Raw genomic sequence first — 15,067 nt, 5'->3', positions numbered from 1 at the left:
GAAATCTGGATCACTAATATATTGTTGGTGGAGCTGTGAACTCATGCAGCATTTCTGGAGAGCAATTTGGAATGCCCAAAAGGCAACAAAAATGTGTATACCCTTTGATCCAGCAATACCACTACTGGGGCTATACCCTGAAGAGATTATGAAAAAAAAGGGTTAAAAACATCACCTGTACAAAAATGTTCATAACAGCCCTATTTGTGGGGGCAAAGAAATGGAAACTGAGGGAATGTCCTTCAATTGTGGAATGGTTTAGCAAACTGTGGTATATGTATGTGATGGAACACTATTGTTCTATTAGAAACCAGGAGGGATGGGAATTCAGGCAAGTCTGGAGGGATTTGCATGAACTGATGCTGAGTGAGATGAGCAGAACCAGAAGAACATTGCACACAGTAACAGCAACATGGGAGTGATGATCAACCTTAATGGACTTGCTCATACCAAGAGGCCAACAATCAGACACAATTTTGGGATATCTGCGATGGAGAATGCCATCTGTATACTGAGAAAGAATTGTGGAGTTTGAACAAAGATCAAAGACATTGCCTTTAATTTTTAAAAAAATGTTGTCTTATTATGTAATTCTGCTATATCTCATACTATATGTTTCTTCCTTAAGGATATGATTTCTCTCTCATCACATTCAACTTAGATCAATGCACACTATGAGAATGATGTAAAGACTAGCAAACTGCCTTCTGTGGGAGGTGGGGGGAGGGAAGCAAGATGGGAAAATTGTAAAACAAAATAAATAAAATCTTTCTAAAATTAAAAAAAATAGAATTTTTAAATCAAGAACCTTAGATAATTAAATAGTTCAGTTATCTCATTTAGCAGATGAGAAATAAAGAGAAAAAGACAAGTCCAGGTTCACAGTTATTTGTGTTCAGTTACGGTGCCTTTTTAGTTCCCTGTTTTTTAAAGTATAAATTCTTCCCCTTCCCTCTAACTTGATTATATCTTCCTTAAAGGTAGGAGAAACAATTTGTACTTTACCCAGTCTTGTCCTACTGGTTCACTTATGTTACAGCTACTTTGTCCAGTGAAATACTGTCATACTTATGCTGAAAGTTTGAGTCAGAATAGCAGCTGAATTGAACTAAAATTTTTGATTGAAATCTAGAAGCCTAATCTATAGGTATCAATATAAGCATAAATACAGATGAAAATTTCTATTCATTATTTTTGTAAACTGGTTAAAAGAATGAGATTCCTGACAGTGACAGACCCTCCAAATTTGTCTTGGCTGTCCTACTTCTCTCTGCTTTTCCCATTTACTTGTGGTATACCACCACCACAAAAATTCGCTGTGTTTCCTTTTGCCTTCATTCCATCTCCCCATTCAGACTTCTCACTTCCTTTAATGATTATGTTCAAGGGAACTTGTGTAAATCTCACCCCTTCCATTATTATGTAACTTATTGGTGTCTGAGGGTAGGCACTTTTTATTGGTAATTTTTAAAGTGTGTGTGTGGTTTTTTTTGGGGGGGGGGGTTGCAAGGCAATGGTGTTAAATGACTTGCCCAGGGTCACAAAGCTAGGTAATTATTAAGTGTCTGAGGTCAGATTCGAACTCAGGTTAGGTAATCTATCCACTGCCCCACCTTGTTGGCCTGAGTAGGCATTTTTTAATGAGGATATTTAGTTGTAAGCTGACTTTCAAATTAGGCCACATGTTTGGCTACTGAGTTCATTTATATGTGGAGCCAGAAAATTCTTTTAAAATTCCAAGCAACAACAACATGTATTTTTCTGGTGCATACCTTGAATTCAGAGAAAGAATACACTTTAATTATCTGTAAAGAATATATATCCATTCTGTCTGTAAAGTACAACAACATATGACCTCTGTTCCTTCTATGTCACATATGATGTTTATGAATTTTGAAATAATGCTGTCACTTCTGGATTTTTTGAGAAAGAAATATGAGTGCTGTAAAGGATGTTAACATATTGCTACATAAAAAATGGGAGGGGAGTATTTGACCTGGAGCTACAGAATGAACTCTGTCCTAAAATTCGCCTTTTTTATTTAACTTTGTGGAGATTCAGAATTCAGTGAAGTTTAATGTTTGGGGAAATTATTTACTTTCAATCTAGCACACACTTTTTGAATATCTACTATGAATATAACACTGTAACACATGCTGAGGGAGGCAGAAAAATAAGTAAAATAGGGTCCTTGATATAATATTTAAAATATAATAGGAGGGATAATTATAATGCACTATGCAAAGTTCTTTCAATAGATACAAAGTGTTATAAGAATTCAGAAGAATGAAAAGACAATCTGGGGGCATCAAGTAAAGTTTTCAAGAGGAAATTGCATTAATCTAGGAAAAGACTTGGAATCATATAAGTCCCTCCCAACTGTAAGAAACAAAAGCATTTGCTCTTGATTTAATAGCTTGGACTGAGATTGATGGTAAAATAGAAGTATTCTTTCAAGGAAATGGCAGTGCTGCACTTAAGTACTTTGAATAACTCCATAATGAATTCTTTTGGCACCCAGATTAGGATTTTTATATAATAAATGTCATGAAATGTCAAAGCTTATTTCAAAGAAAATTGTTTTTGGCTCCTGTTGGGGCTTAAATATGTAAATAATATCAATCTCTGTCATAATTAGTATGCTTAACTAAAGCTTATGGTTTTACCACTATTTTGAAAAGATTATTTATTCAAGACCTAGTTATGACACCACTATTTAAACCAGACAGTAATTTGCTAATCTTCACAAAACCCTATTTTTTTCAAAGCTTGTTTCATTTTCTTAGAAATAATTTTAACAGATTTGAGTAATTGAAGTTAGAAATAAAGTCTTCAAAGGATGTTTTTTGTTGAAAGATTTATATAGACATTCCTGTTATCTACCTCTCTCTTATATGTGTACCTCACAAATCTAATTTTCAATACAAGGGAGCTAAATTCAGTCATCACTTTGATACAAGAACACCCCTAATCAAAGCAGAACCCTTAATTTAAGCTGGCATTCATTCTTCAGAATTGAAATATGAAGAGAAAGTGACATGCTTGTTGCTTGTTTTTCTTTGCTTCATAGACTTTGGAATGTTAACACTAGAAGAGACTTTATATCATTTAGTCCAGGCCTATTAGTTTCCTAAATTCAGACGTTAGCCTCAAGGCTAAGCAAGATATGAATGTATTTATAGATATATGTGATATCTTGTTTATTTATAAGGTCATTTAAAAAAATTACCTGGACATCAATATTTCATTCTTTAATGTAATATCCATTTCTTCTTTTTTTTACTGTTGATCTATACAAAGTGATTGGTTCTTGATATGAAGGTTAGAAAAAATCATTTTTAAGTATCAGAGTATTTTTTACTTGATAATCTCATGTATAATATCACATCTAGTTCATGTTATTGTATTTTCTTCTAGGATAGTGAGGGTAATTGTTTTTATTACTATTCTACAAATTAGGATATTCAGGGCACAGAGGGATAATACTGATGAATGCCTAGAACTATGAATTCCTGATTTTGATTTCAAGTACCTTCTAATTTGATGCAGTCTAATTCTTTGAGGCATGCATAGTATGTTTTTATTTGGCAATACTGAATTTCTAAATTGTTTGTAAGTGTTTTGAGATTCTAATTCATTAACAAATATTATTAAACACATGTCAGACATGTTTCTAATAACAAATGTTACAAAAATGAAAATCCTTCCCTCAAGAAGTTTACAATTCTCTAGAGATGATATATATACATAAACAAGTATATGTTAAATATATACAAAATTAATGCAAGGTAGTTTTGACAGAGACTATTAATCTATCAAAAACATTTTTGAACACATACAAAACCAGACATTTTGTTATTGATGAATCTATGCTATCAGAGTTTTATTTCTGGCTAAAAACATCAAGGATCTAGAAATGGAAGACACCTTAGAAGGCATCATATTCAACTCCTATGAAATATGAAAGGATACGTAACAAACTTACCCACAATCATACAACTATTAAGGCAAGACTTGAACCTAGGTCCTCCTGACTCCTTAGCTTATCCAGTATGCCACTCTGCTTTTCAACTCTTCTTCGTATCATTATGAAAAAGGCATGTCTAGGAGCAGCTAGGTGGTTCAGAGGATAGAGCACCAGCCCTAGAATCAGGAGGACCTGAGTTCAAATGTGACCTCAGACACTTATTAATTACCTAGCCATGTGGCCTTGGGCAAGCCACTTAACCCCATTGCCTTGAAAAAATGAAAAAAAAAATTTAAAATTTAAAAAAGAAAGAAAAAATCATGTCTTGCTGATTAAAGATATTTTGATTTTATAATTAATTTTATTATTTAATATAACTACTCAATTATATTTAATTTTTCATAAAGGAGTTACTATTTGCTTTTTTCTTCTACTATCATTTCCCTTTCTATGATAACTGACAGTTGCTCATAATAAATACTTCAGAGGAACAGTCCAAAATTATACAATACAAAAATTAAACAGTAACAATTTCCAATGATTTTTTATATTTCTTTATTTTGCAAATTATTTTGCTTTTTTATGAAACTATGTTTAAATATAATGAAAAACAATACTTGAGTTCATATTTTTGAGCTACATATTAAGGAAAACAATATCTACTTTGAATTTTATGAATTTAGGTTTGAAGTTGTCTTGTCCAGGTCAATATGGAACATTATTCATATACTTGGCAACTTTGATATATGGTGAATACTTTAACTACTTGACTACTTTGGGTACCTCTAAAATTAAAATGACTACATTAGACTTTAACTATTTAAACTAACTCCATGCTCCAATATTTCAAAGATTCTTTGGCTTAAACAATATGATCACTAGTTCAGATGATAAAGATCAAATTTTATCCAAATCTACAAATGTATTAATCAATCCCCTTCAACCACTGCACCACAGGAGAGCCATTGACTTTCCCCTATGCTTTTGACAATAAATAGCACCAGATGGTACACAGGTTTTTCCCCAACTTTTGGTCAGATTACCTTGTTTTATCTATAAGGTACCAAGGATCCACTCAAAGAGGTAATGTAATTTAATGGAAATAACACTGGACTAAGAGAAGACTTAGATTTTTCACTCTAGCTCCATTAATACTAGATATATGATTTTAGTCAAGTCACTTAATTTCTGTTTGCTCCAATTTCCTAATCTGTAAAATAAAAAATAATAAATTTCACTGAACTCCCAGGATTGTTGAATAGATAAAATGAAATAAAATATATAAAACATTTCCCAAAACTTAAAGTGCTTCATATTATTGCCATGGGCAGTTAGATGGCATAGTAAATAGAGTACTGAACCTGGAGTCAAGAAAACTCATCTTCCTAAATTCAAATCTGGCCTCAGACAATTGCTAGCTCTGTGTCCATGGACATGTCATTTAAACTATTTCTTTCAGTTTTCTCATCTGTAAAATAAGCTGGAGAAGGAAATGCCAAACCACTCCAGTATTTAGGTCAAGAAAACCTCAAAAGAGGTCACGGAGTTGGAAACAATTGAACTAACTGAACAACAATAAGGCAACAATTATTATCTTGTGGAAAGGACACTAGCAGGTGACAAGCTTTTAAACTATCATTGACCTAGGTGACTATCTAATCTTAAAATGCAGATGAGATGCTGATTTATGTTGACTGAAGAAGTCTTCACAATAAGAGTTTCCCTATTTGGATGAAATCATAAGTTTATTCCCCTTCTCCTCCATCCCTACAAAAAAATTAAACATATATTTACATTTTTATTGATATAATTACTTATATATTCATATAATATATTTTTACATGATTATAAATGGCTTATATACTTACATTTATGTATATATATATATATATAAGAATATATGAACACCTAGAAATTGAGTTATTTGGGGGTTTTCATATTTGATTTATAATTCAAAATCAAGATAGGAATAGGAGCACAAATATATACTACTGATGAATAAATATTTTTAATTTATATTTCTTAGTTGGGAAAAGTCATTGAAAGAGGCTTTTAGAGAAGATCACATTCTGACACAGGTAATAAATATCTTGCCTTTGTCTCCTGTTTTAAAAACTGTAGTTAAAGTCTGGTGAGACAGCTGCTAACATCGCCAGGGAGCTTGCTGAGCAGACCAGAAATCAGTTGAATGCTGGGGATATCACCTACTCAGTTCGTGCAATGGATCAACTGGTAGGCTTGTTGGATGTTCAGCTCCGAAACTTAACTCCTGGTGGAAAAGACAGTGCTGCTCGTAGTTTAAACAAGGTAAGCAGGGAAGACAAAGAATGAGGTATGAGATGAAGTTAAAACAAGTGAGTCTTTCCCACTTGGTAAATGAATTGCTTCTTCCAGTGGAGTCAAAATATGCCCACTATTGTCAGTATGATTTAGTGATTTGATTTATAGATATTATATTCTTTTTCTTTGGTTAAGAAATATTAAAATTTCTTTAAAAGAAAGCAATCTTTTGTTATATACTGCTTTAAAGATATAACTCTTTTTTCATGAAACTGAAGGATAAAGTGAATATGAATAGATAATTTAGAATTAAGACCAACTATTTGTTTTAGTCACTTGCTTCTCTTTCATGTCTAATATTAAAACCAATGAACACTGAAAATAACAGGTGAGCAGCCTTCAAAAGACAAGTAGAAATAAAAGAGAGAAGAGCAAAGAAAAAAGTAGTCTCACTAAAACCCTGAATTAATGATAGAATTAAATTTGAAGTTAGGCATATGTAGGTTTGGAAAATTATTATTTATTCAAGCTTGTGCATATGTGTGTATATATATATGTATGTAATAATGCATAATTTTCCAAACCTACATATGTGTATATGTGTGTATGTGTGTATGTGTATAGAAAGTTATATCTATATAAATCTTAGTTTAATTTTGAAGAAATTTTTTCAAGAGACATAAGAAACTTTTGATTGTTTTTAATTTTTAATATGCAATGCTTATGAATATTTTGCATCGATGAAAATTTTAAAAGCCTATCTAGCTTTAATGGTATTATTGCTGTTGTTGTTGCTATTATTATTATTTGATCACTCTCTAGTGGATTTCAATAAATTTTTAGGTTGAAAAGCAAAGTGTTCAAATTATGTTTATGAGTACAGATATTTTAAATGACCAGGTAAATGCTAAGTATAAGAAGCAATGGAATTTTTTGAAGCTACATAATCTCAAGAAATAACAAACATAATTTCTGGTGAAAGTATAGGAAAAAATTATTAGTATTAAATTTTAGTTGCTGGAAGATAAGAACTGTGTTGCTATTTAAGAAAACAAGAAGTTGGCAATGACATACTTAAGTCTCCAGTCTGGAATATCCAAAGATGAATATACGCCTTTAGAATGAAAAATGGTTAAGCAGATTGGTTTTTCAACTCACTATTATTCAGTGTCACATTGAAGGAAAGGTCTCATCAAGATAGAGGGAAATAAAGATTAATTGCTCACACAGATCAACCAGATAATTTTATGACAAATCATGTTTGTGTTGAAAAGTCAGGCTCAGAAGACAAATATTGTTAATGTATTTAACATGAACTATTATTAGAGGTTATTCTCTATTGAGCAACTTTTTTATTTTATTGTGTTTTTCTTTTTAATAGCTATTTTTTAATAGTATATAAATTCACAAAAATCCATGGAACTTGTGAATGCTGGAAATTTAATGTGTTATTGCCCAGGTTGACTTGATGCTACTTAATGAATATTGCTGCCAACAATTTTTATGATAGTATACTGGAAGTAGTCATTCATATTAATGTTACATATCCATAACATGACTTGTTACAGCAATACCGCTTATCTTTATTTAAAATGATGTTGATGTCTGACAATATCAGGTAAAGCTGGCAATTAATGTCACATTCTAACTGGCTCCAGCTAATCAGCTTCCTATTCTGAATATCAAATAACGACATAACAGGCAAATTTTCATTTGTGAAGCTTTTTTTTTTTTAATGCTCTCCTTGTTTCTCATTTGGCTCTTTTCAGTTGTATGATGTGGTTTGTCATACATTAATTTGCATGATGAGCTAAACAGTTGGGGTCCGTGAGGTTGTTCACATGCTTGCTGGCTTGCTCTTATTTCTTGTGGTCTTTACCACCCCTTTAAGCAATTCTTTCCTATTAGGCTTGCAAAGTCAACTCAGTACAAATCAATTGCATTTGGCCATTGAAATTCCAGAGTACATGAAGGGAGGGAGGCCTGCAAAACAGTGATTCGAGTCACTGATCCAAATGACAGCCCCTGTAATTTACTTGCACTCATTCTTTAGAGGAGCAACTGCTCTATGAGCAGTTTAGAATGCATGAATTAAAGTGGGAAGTGCTTAGAACACAAAAGGCATCAAAGCAGCTACTTCTTAAGACCTGATGATTTCCTCCTTCAATAACTTGAACTTCTTAGGGATATAGATGAGGAGAAAAGTAACTTACAAAATTCCTTGCTCTATTTTTTCTAAATCAAATGTTTTTATTTTATTATTCAAAGGTTTATTAAAAATAGTTATTTTTGATCTTCTGTCCAGAAAAATATCAGTCTCTATGCCCAAAATATGATTTTTATTAAACAAAATTTCTAAAACTGCATACAATTTTCTCTTCTGGGTGGAGGAATTAGAAGGAAGGATGATAAATACAGTGTCACATCAAGAAATCACAAGTCTTTCAACCTGAAATTGCTTGTCCCTTTGTATTTGTCCTCATGATGACATTGTCATAATTGGATATCCATCTTGCTTCTGTAAAATTTTCATTTTCTGTGCACACAGTATCTCTAGTTCTCATGCAGAATGGTGTGTATGAGCTCATAGTTTAGGATGCAAATTGTCTATACATATTCCATAAGAAAAAACACAAGCTATCTGAGAAATAGGTTCTAGACATGTGACATAAATTATTTTACTTTTTCTTCATTTATAATTCACAACTAACTCTGAGATGAAATTTATAACTTCAGTCTAATAACAAGCACTTATTTTACTAAGTCCACTAATATGTTGCAAGATTTCTTGACATAGCTTGACACTGTCTAGTTTTCAGTTTGAATCATTTTGAAAAGATTCTTGGCCACCATTCGCTAAATCATTGCTATATTTTGCTGCTGCTTAGCTGTCATACTCTTCTAGAAAGTAGTTCACAAGTAAATTTTGTGTAGATGTGTTCTTTTTTAAATTTTTCTTGGTTTCTTCTATCACTAACTTATTTTTTCTATTCTGTGTTTAACCTGCTGTCTTTATGGAATCAGCTTCAGAAAAGAGAGCGCTCTTGCAGAGCCTATGTCCAGGTACTTTCAGTGTTTTTATAAATGTATTAAATTGTTAAATTGTCTGTGGCATTGGCATTGTTTATTTGCAGCTGATAAAATATATGTTAATATGTAAATATTGCAACCCAATAAACCCTGGGTTTTAATGAAGGGTAGAAATATAAAGTATATGAGAGAAATTCATGATATAAACAGGTTTGGGGGAAGGGAAGGGGAAGACTGTATTTTATAGAACAGAGATATCCAGAATAAAAGGAAGATGCAATCAGGAATGGGAGGATTGCCTTCTATGCTGTGAGGTGAGTTGGGGTACTTACTCCAAGACCTGAAATCTTCAGGAAGGTGGGGATGGGATCATGAATCATTCAATAGATATTCATTGGTTAGTATTTATTGGGGTGGCACATGATAAAATCAACAGGAGAAGGTAATTACAGAGATAATAATAACTCATTTATATAGTGCCTTTAAGATTTGCAAAGAACTCCATAAAATACTAGCTCATTTTATCCTCACAATAAATCCTGGGAGGTTGCTACTATTATTATACCCCTTTTACAGATCAGGTACCCGAGAAAGGAAGAGGTAAAGTGATTTGCTTAAGATCACAAAGCCAGTACATTTCTGAGGGTATACTTGAAATCAAGTCTTCCTGTTACCAGGTTCAGAGCTCTATCCATTGGGCCTGTCTAATTAAATACAGATCAAGACCAAAGATACTATAACCCAATTCTGAATTTTATTTGGATAGAGCTTGAGCTTTTTTTTTTTTTGTCAACTTTCTTATTTCTCTTCCTCATAAAGTATTGAACTTGCCATGGCTAAAAACTAGAACTCTGTGTGTGTGTGTGTGTGTGTGTGTGTGTGTGTGTGTGCATTATTCATATGTGCATGTAGTTATTTTTGTATATATCTCACTGCACTCAGTGTTAAGGAAAGGTGAAATTCATAATTCCCACAAATGCAGCATTCTTTTGTCTTATTTAAATTTCTTCCAGATCTTTCAATCTTTTCAAACTTCTAATGTTTTGGCTTGGCCCTTAGTGCTATATAATTTCATCTGTAAAGAGCAGAAAACAATTCTAATTTATTCAGTATTGATAGAATATTAACATACTTCTGCTTCTACACTGTGGCCCTATTTTATTTTTTATTGTGAAAAGAAAAAGTTAACATGTTAATTTTAATATTTCTCTTTTGATCTCTCTCTTTCTCTTCCTTTACTTTCTTTTTCTTATTCCTTTCTAAATGTTCAGATCTTTCAACAGGGAAGTTTGACATATGGACATTTTATGAACCATAAAAAGGGAAAATATATAAGATATTGAAGTATTTATTTGCAGACCAACTTAAGGAAATGGGAAAAACACTACACTTTGATCATAGGAAATTGTCTATAAGAAATTCACAGGGCATTTAGTTTTTCCACATTAAAATAATTTTGGTAGAATTTATCATTGATATGTTTGACCCTCTATGATATATGAATTGAAAATATTTTAAGTAATTATTCTTTCAGTATTTAAAGTCTTTAAAGTACACGGTCATTCAAACATGAATCTCTAATGGAAAATTAACATTTTTCAATGGCTGCTTTCTTAGTGTTATAATTATGAATAAAGATTTATCCTATTTACTAGATCATATTTGTGAAAGGGAAATTCTATGTTTACTAAAATGTAATAATGGGTTTTGTTACTTATTGAATATGATTTCATAAATATATAGAATTAATACCAGAAATATGCACCTTAAAACAATAAAAATATTTTTATAAATCATTTTTGGTTCAAAGTATTTCACATCTTAAACTAATGTACGAACTAAGCATGACATTAATTTTTATTTAAAAAAAGAAATAAACCTTTATTATATGATATAGGATATATGTGTGCTAATTATTTTTACTAAAATGTAAAATTATTACTTTTTTTTAATAAAGTGGTAACAAGCAATGACAGTAGAAGTTTAATTTTATTTTTGACACTCATATGCAATATTCCAAGATTCAATATCAAATTTGTAAATTGTCTAGGCTTTTTGACTGAAACTATGTCACTCTTATGGTCTGTGATCAGGAAAACTCATCTTCCTAGGCTCAAACCTGGCCTCAAACTTAATAGTTGTATGACCCTGAACAAGTACCTTAAACCTGTATGCCTTACTTCCTTCATTTATAAAATAATCTGTAGAAGGAAATGACCAACCACTCCAGTATGTTTGCCAAGAAAACCCCAAATGAAGTCACAAAGATTAGAACATGACTGAAAATCCACTGAACGACAGCATTTACAATCTAACTTTTGTTAATTTCACTGTTTCAGGGAAAGAAATGGAAGTGAAAAACAAATCAGTAATTATAGGCATTATTCAAAATGATAAACATAGTTCTGCTTGGTAACAATTTCCAAAGAAGAAAAATTATTGATATCTGACATAATAAAATATTATTAGCATCCCTTGGACACCTTTCCTGTGCTATGACTCATTATTAGAAGAGGGACTTTTACAGAAGAGAATATAAAGGGACATTATATTGTTAAATCTATTGGAAAAGCAAGTATATGATGTTGATGGAAAAGTAATCTTTTATCTCTAAGATGATTCACCAGCAATGGATGTTTTGTTGTGTAGGTCTGAGAAATAGGTACTTAGGAATTCATGGGTTTCTCATATGATTGAATGTTTTTGTTACAGGGATGTGGAAATATATTCTACTAAAGCCAAATGACCCATGGGAGAATTTTTAAATCATTCAAGGAAAATAAGGAAATATATACCAATCTGACTTATTTGCGAAGGGTTCCCCCCCTTTCTTGTATTTTAAAATATAGATAAGTAAAAAGCTAAGATTTTTTAATTTAAAAATTGAATATTTTAAAGTCTACTAGATTAATACATAACTATTTTAAAATATTCTAATAAAATTTTACCAAACTCTTAATGTAAAGAATACACTATACTACATACTGCAGCTAGCCTTTTTCAACTACTTACAACAGATATAATTTTATCAGTCTTGGTACCTCTTGTACTCTTCAACATACACACTCCTTATCAATGTGTTTACATCAGTTTTCCATATCGGACTTCCTCAAGGTTTTTTTAGTATTTCTTGGATACTTGTGTAGCATTCATGTAACCGATATTCCTCACTCTTGCTAAATATAGATCTCATCTGCCATTAATGGTAGTTACTAGGCTAACAAATACAAAAAGTAAAACAGTCCCTGCCTTAATGACTATAATACATCCTAAAAAATAAAATAATGTGTGTGTATGTATTTAGGCATACAGACAACAGGTACAACAGCCAGCTGCTGAAAGGAATCAAGAAAGGCCACATAAAAAAAGTAATATTTGATCTGAGTCTTGAAGAAAAACAGGGATTCCAAGCTGCAGAGGTAGGAAGAGATTTCATTACATATGGGAAGGGCAGCCAGTATAAAACACATGGATTCAGGAGATTAAGTGTTAACTATGAAGAATGACAGGAAGGTCATTTTAGCAAGATCATAAGATGCATGAAGAGCAAAAATATGCAACAGGACTGAAAAGTTAGGAAGAAGGCAGGTTGTAGAGAGCTTTGCATACCATGCAGAAGAATAATCATCCCAAAGCTAATAGGGAGCCACTGATGTAGGGGGGAGTAAGGAGGAAGACATGGTCAAAGATGTGCTTTAGGACAATCTCTTTGGTGGCTATGTGGAGAATGGACTGGATTGAGAAGAAATCAAGCAGAAAGAACAATTAGAAATCTAGATCCATAATTTAGGCAAGAAGTAATAAGATAGCTAGTATAATAACTTTATGAGCGGAAAGAAAGATGTTTACATGACAGATGTTGTGGATGAAGGTAGAAATGACCAGATGTAGTAACTAAATGTGAAGAATTAGTGTGATTTAGGAGTCAAAAATAATACCAAAAAAGATCATCTGGATGACTAGAAGAATGCTAGTACTTATGTCAGAAGTAGACATGTTTGAGATTATGTTTGGTTTAGAGGGAAGAATAATAATCTCTGCTAAAGAGTTTGAGATAACTACGGGACATCTAGGTTGAAATAACCAAGAAGACATTTGTAATATGAAAATGTAATCCAAAAGGAAGACTAGAGCTGTATCTGGGAGTCAATTGACTAAAGAGAATAATTATGCTCATGGGAAATGACAAAAAAAGAGTGTAGAGAAAAAATTTAAAAATGCATCAGATTAAGTAATTTATAATATCCCTTCTACTTATAATACTAATGATTTTATAATTATTTATATTCATCACAGACTGACATTTTGACCTGAAACCATGTAATCTTGCTAAGAAAATGATGCTATAATACCCTTTATACAGTCATATATACATAATACTATAATATATACATAGCATTTAAATATGTGAACACACACATATATATGCATGTATATATATCTTTGGGTATATGTGTATACACATATACTGATAGATTAATTTAATAAACAGTCCATTGCCATTTGTCTTAATCTGGGTAACATACTTTTTTTCCAGTCACTTTGTGTTCAGTTTAGATAGTTTAAATCAATGCCTTCTGAGTTACTTTATAGTATTATTCAGTTCAGTGATTTAAAATGATGTAATCTGTGTATAGTAGCATTTAGAAAATTTTACCATCAACAGGTAATTATTTTATTTGGACTTTGCAAAATGATCTTCTAAATGATACTAGTGAATGTATTATATTAGCATATGTCTCCCTATTTTGTGCTGTTTGATGCTAGAACTCAGAGGATCATAGAATAATTTCCCCTATAATTGTATCTGTAATAGAATATGTTCCTATGCTGAACACATACTTTATTTGAAGAGAGATTTTGAGCCAGCATTCTGTCATTTTTTTTATAACAAACATTAGACACAATGGGATTTTATATTCTCTCAACTTCTCAGTCAATTGTGTCTGTGAATTGTGTCTTGTCCACCTTAGGAAATTGTCTATGAAAGCCTGCATTTGCTTTTTTTTTTATTTTGATAAAGTATATCCTAGATTCAAAAATAGACCTTTCTCATGCAAATTTTATAGAAATGAAAAAGCCCATGGGCTTTTAAGTTACTGATGTATTCTTTTCTCACTCACTCACAAGTATTTGTGATCTTTTATGTCCTTTTGAAATCTTCCCTTCACTGACATATCTGAAAAAAACAATCCATGATAAGTAATGTTAAAACTGTCACCTTCAACATGGATTTCTTTAGTATATATTTAGTGTGATTCATATATTCTTTCTGAATTATTCTTCTTAAGTGTCATTTCCAATTTCACATATTTGATATTGTGATGTTATAATTTAAGTATGTTGATTCTACTATTGTAGATCTGTATGACAGAAAAGGAATACTGTCATAGTGATACTATTGCAAACTTTGTTTTAAATTATCCTCTGTACATATAAAACTATAAATATTTTCAAGATTATATGGTTTAACTTTCTTAACCATCTTGCAGGTTTATATTCTCTTCTACATATTTTCACTATTTATGTATTTATGTACTCTTCCATTAGCCTTCACTCTAATGCTTTGCTAAAGAGTGCAGGATAATGGAAAAGAATATATTATTATACTTTAATATTTTGTTATTCATAGTTCCCATGACTTTCTACTTGACCAATTTGACATTATTAATGTGGGAATTAATAACAAAAAGTACTAGATTTGGCCCAGCAAAACCACCTCCAACATTTTCTATTTATCCATCAAAATCATGATGCTACCTTGAAAGATGCAACAGCAGTGAGAACTGC

The 15,067-nt window shown here is 31.6% G+C and overlaps 1 protein-coding gene across 7 annotated transcripts in view; it reads left to right on the top strand.

The window, feature by feature from the left end:
- The window catches only part of ADGRL3 (adhesion G protein-coupled receptor L3), a 966,635-nt gene that overhangs the window by 768,870 nt on the left and 182,698 nt on the right, over positions 1–15,067 (top strand). For 5 of the 7 annotated variants that reach the window (XM_074229354.1, XM_074229350.1, XM_074229347.1 and 2 more), the window contains 2 exons: positions 6,089–6,274; positions 9,272–9,310. In XM_074229354.1, coding sequence (XP_074085455.1) covers positions 6,089–6,274; positions 9,272–9,310 — 225 coding nt within the window. The remainder of the gene's footprint in view (positions 1–6,088; positions 6,275–9,271; positions 9,311–15,067) is intronic. The other 2 variants (XM_074229353.1, XM_074229351.1) reach the window with 1 other exon arrangement.

This window comes from Macrotis lagotis, chromosome 3, assembly GCF_037893015.1.
Source record: "Macrotis lagotis isolate mMagLag1 chromosome 3, bilby.v1.9.chrom.fasta, whole genome shotgun sequence".
In the NCBI taxonomy this organism is placed as follows: Eukaryota; Metazoa; Chordata; class Mammalia; order Peramelemorphia; family Peramelidae; genus Macrotis; species Macrotis lagotis.
This window is presented reverse-complemented; position numbering and strand designations above follow the sequence as displayed.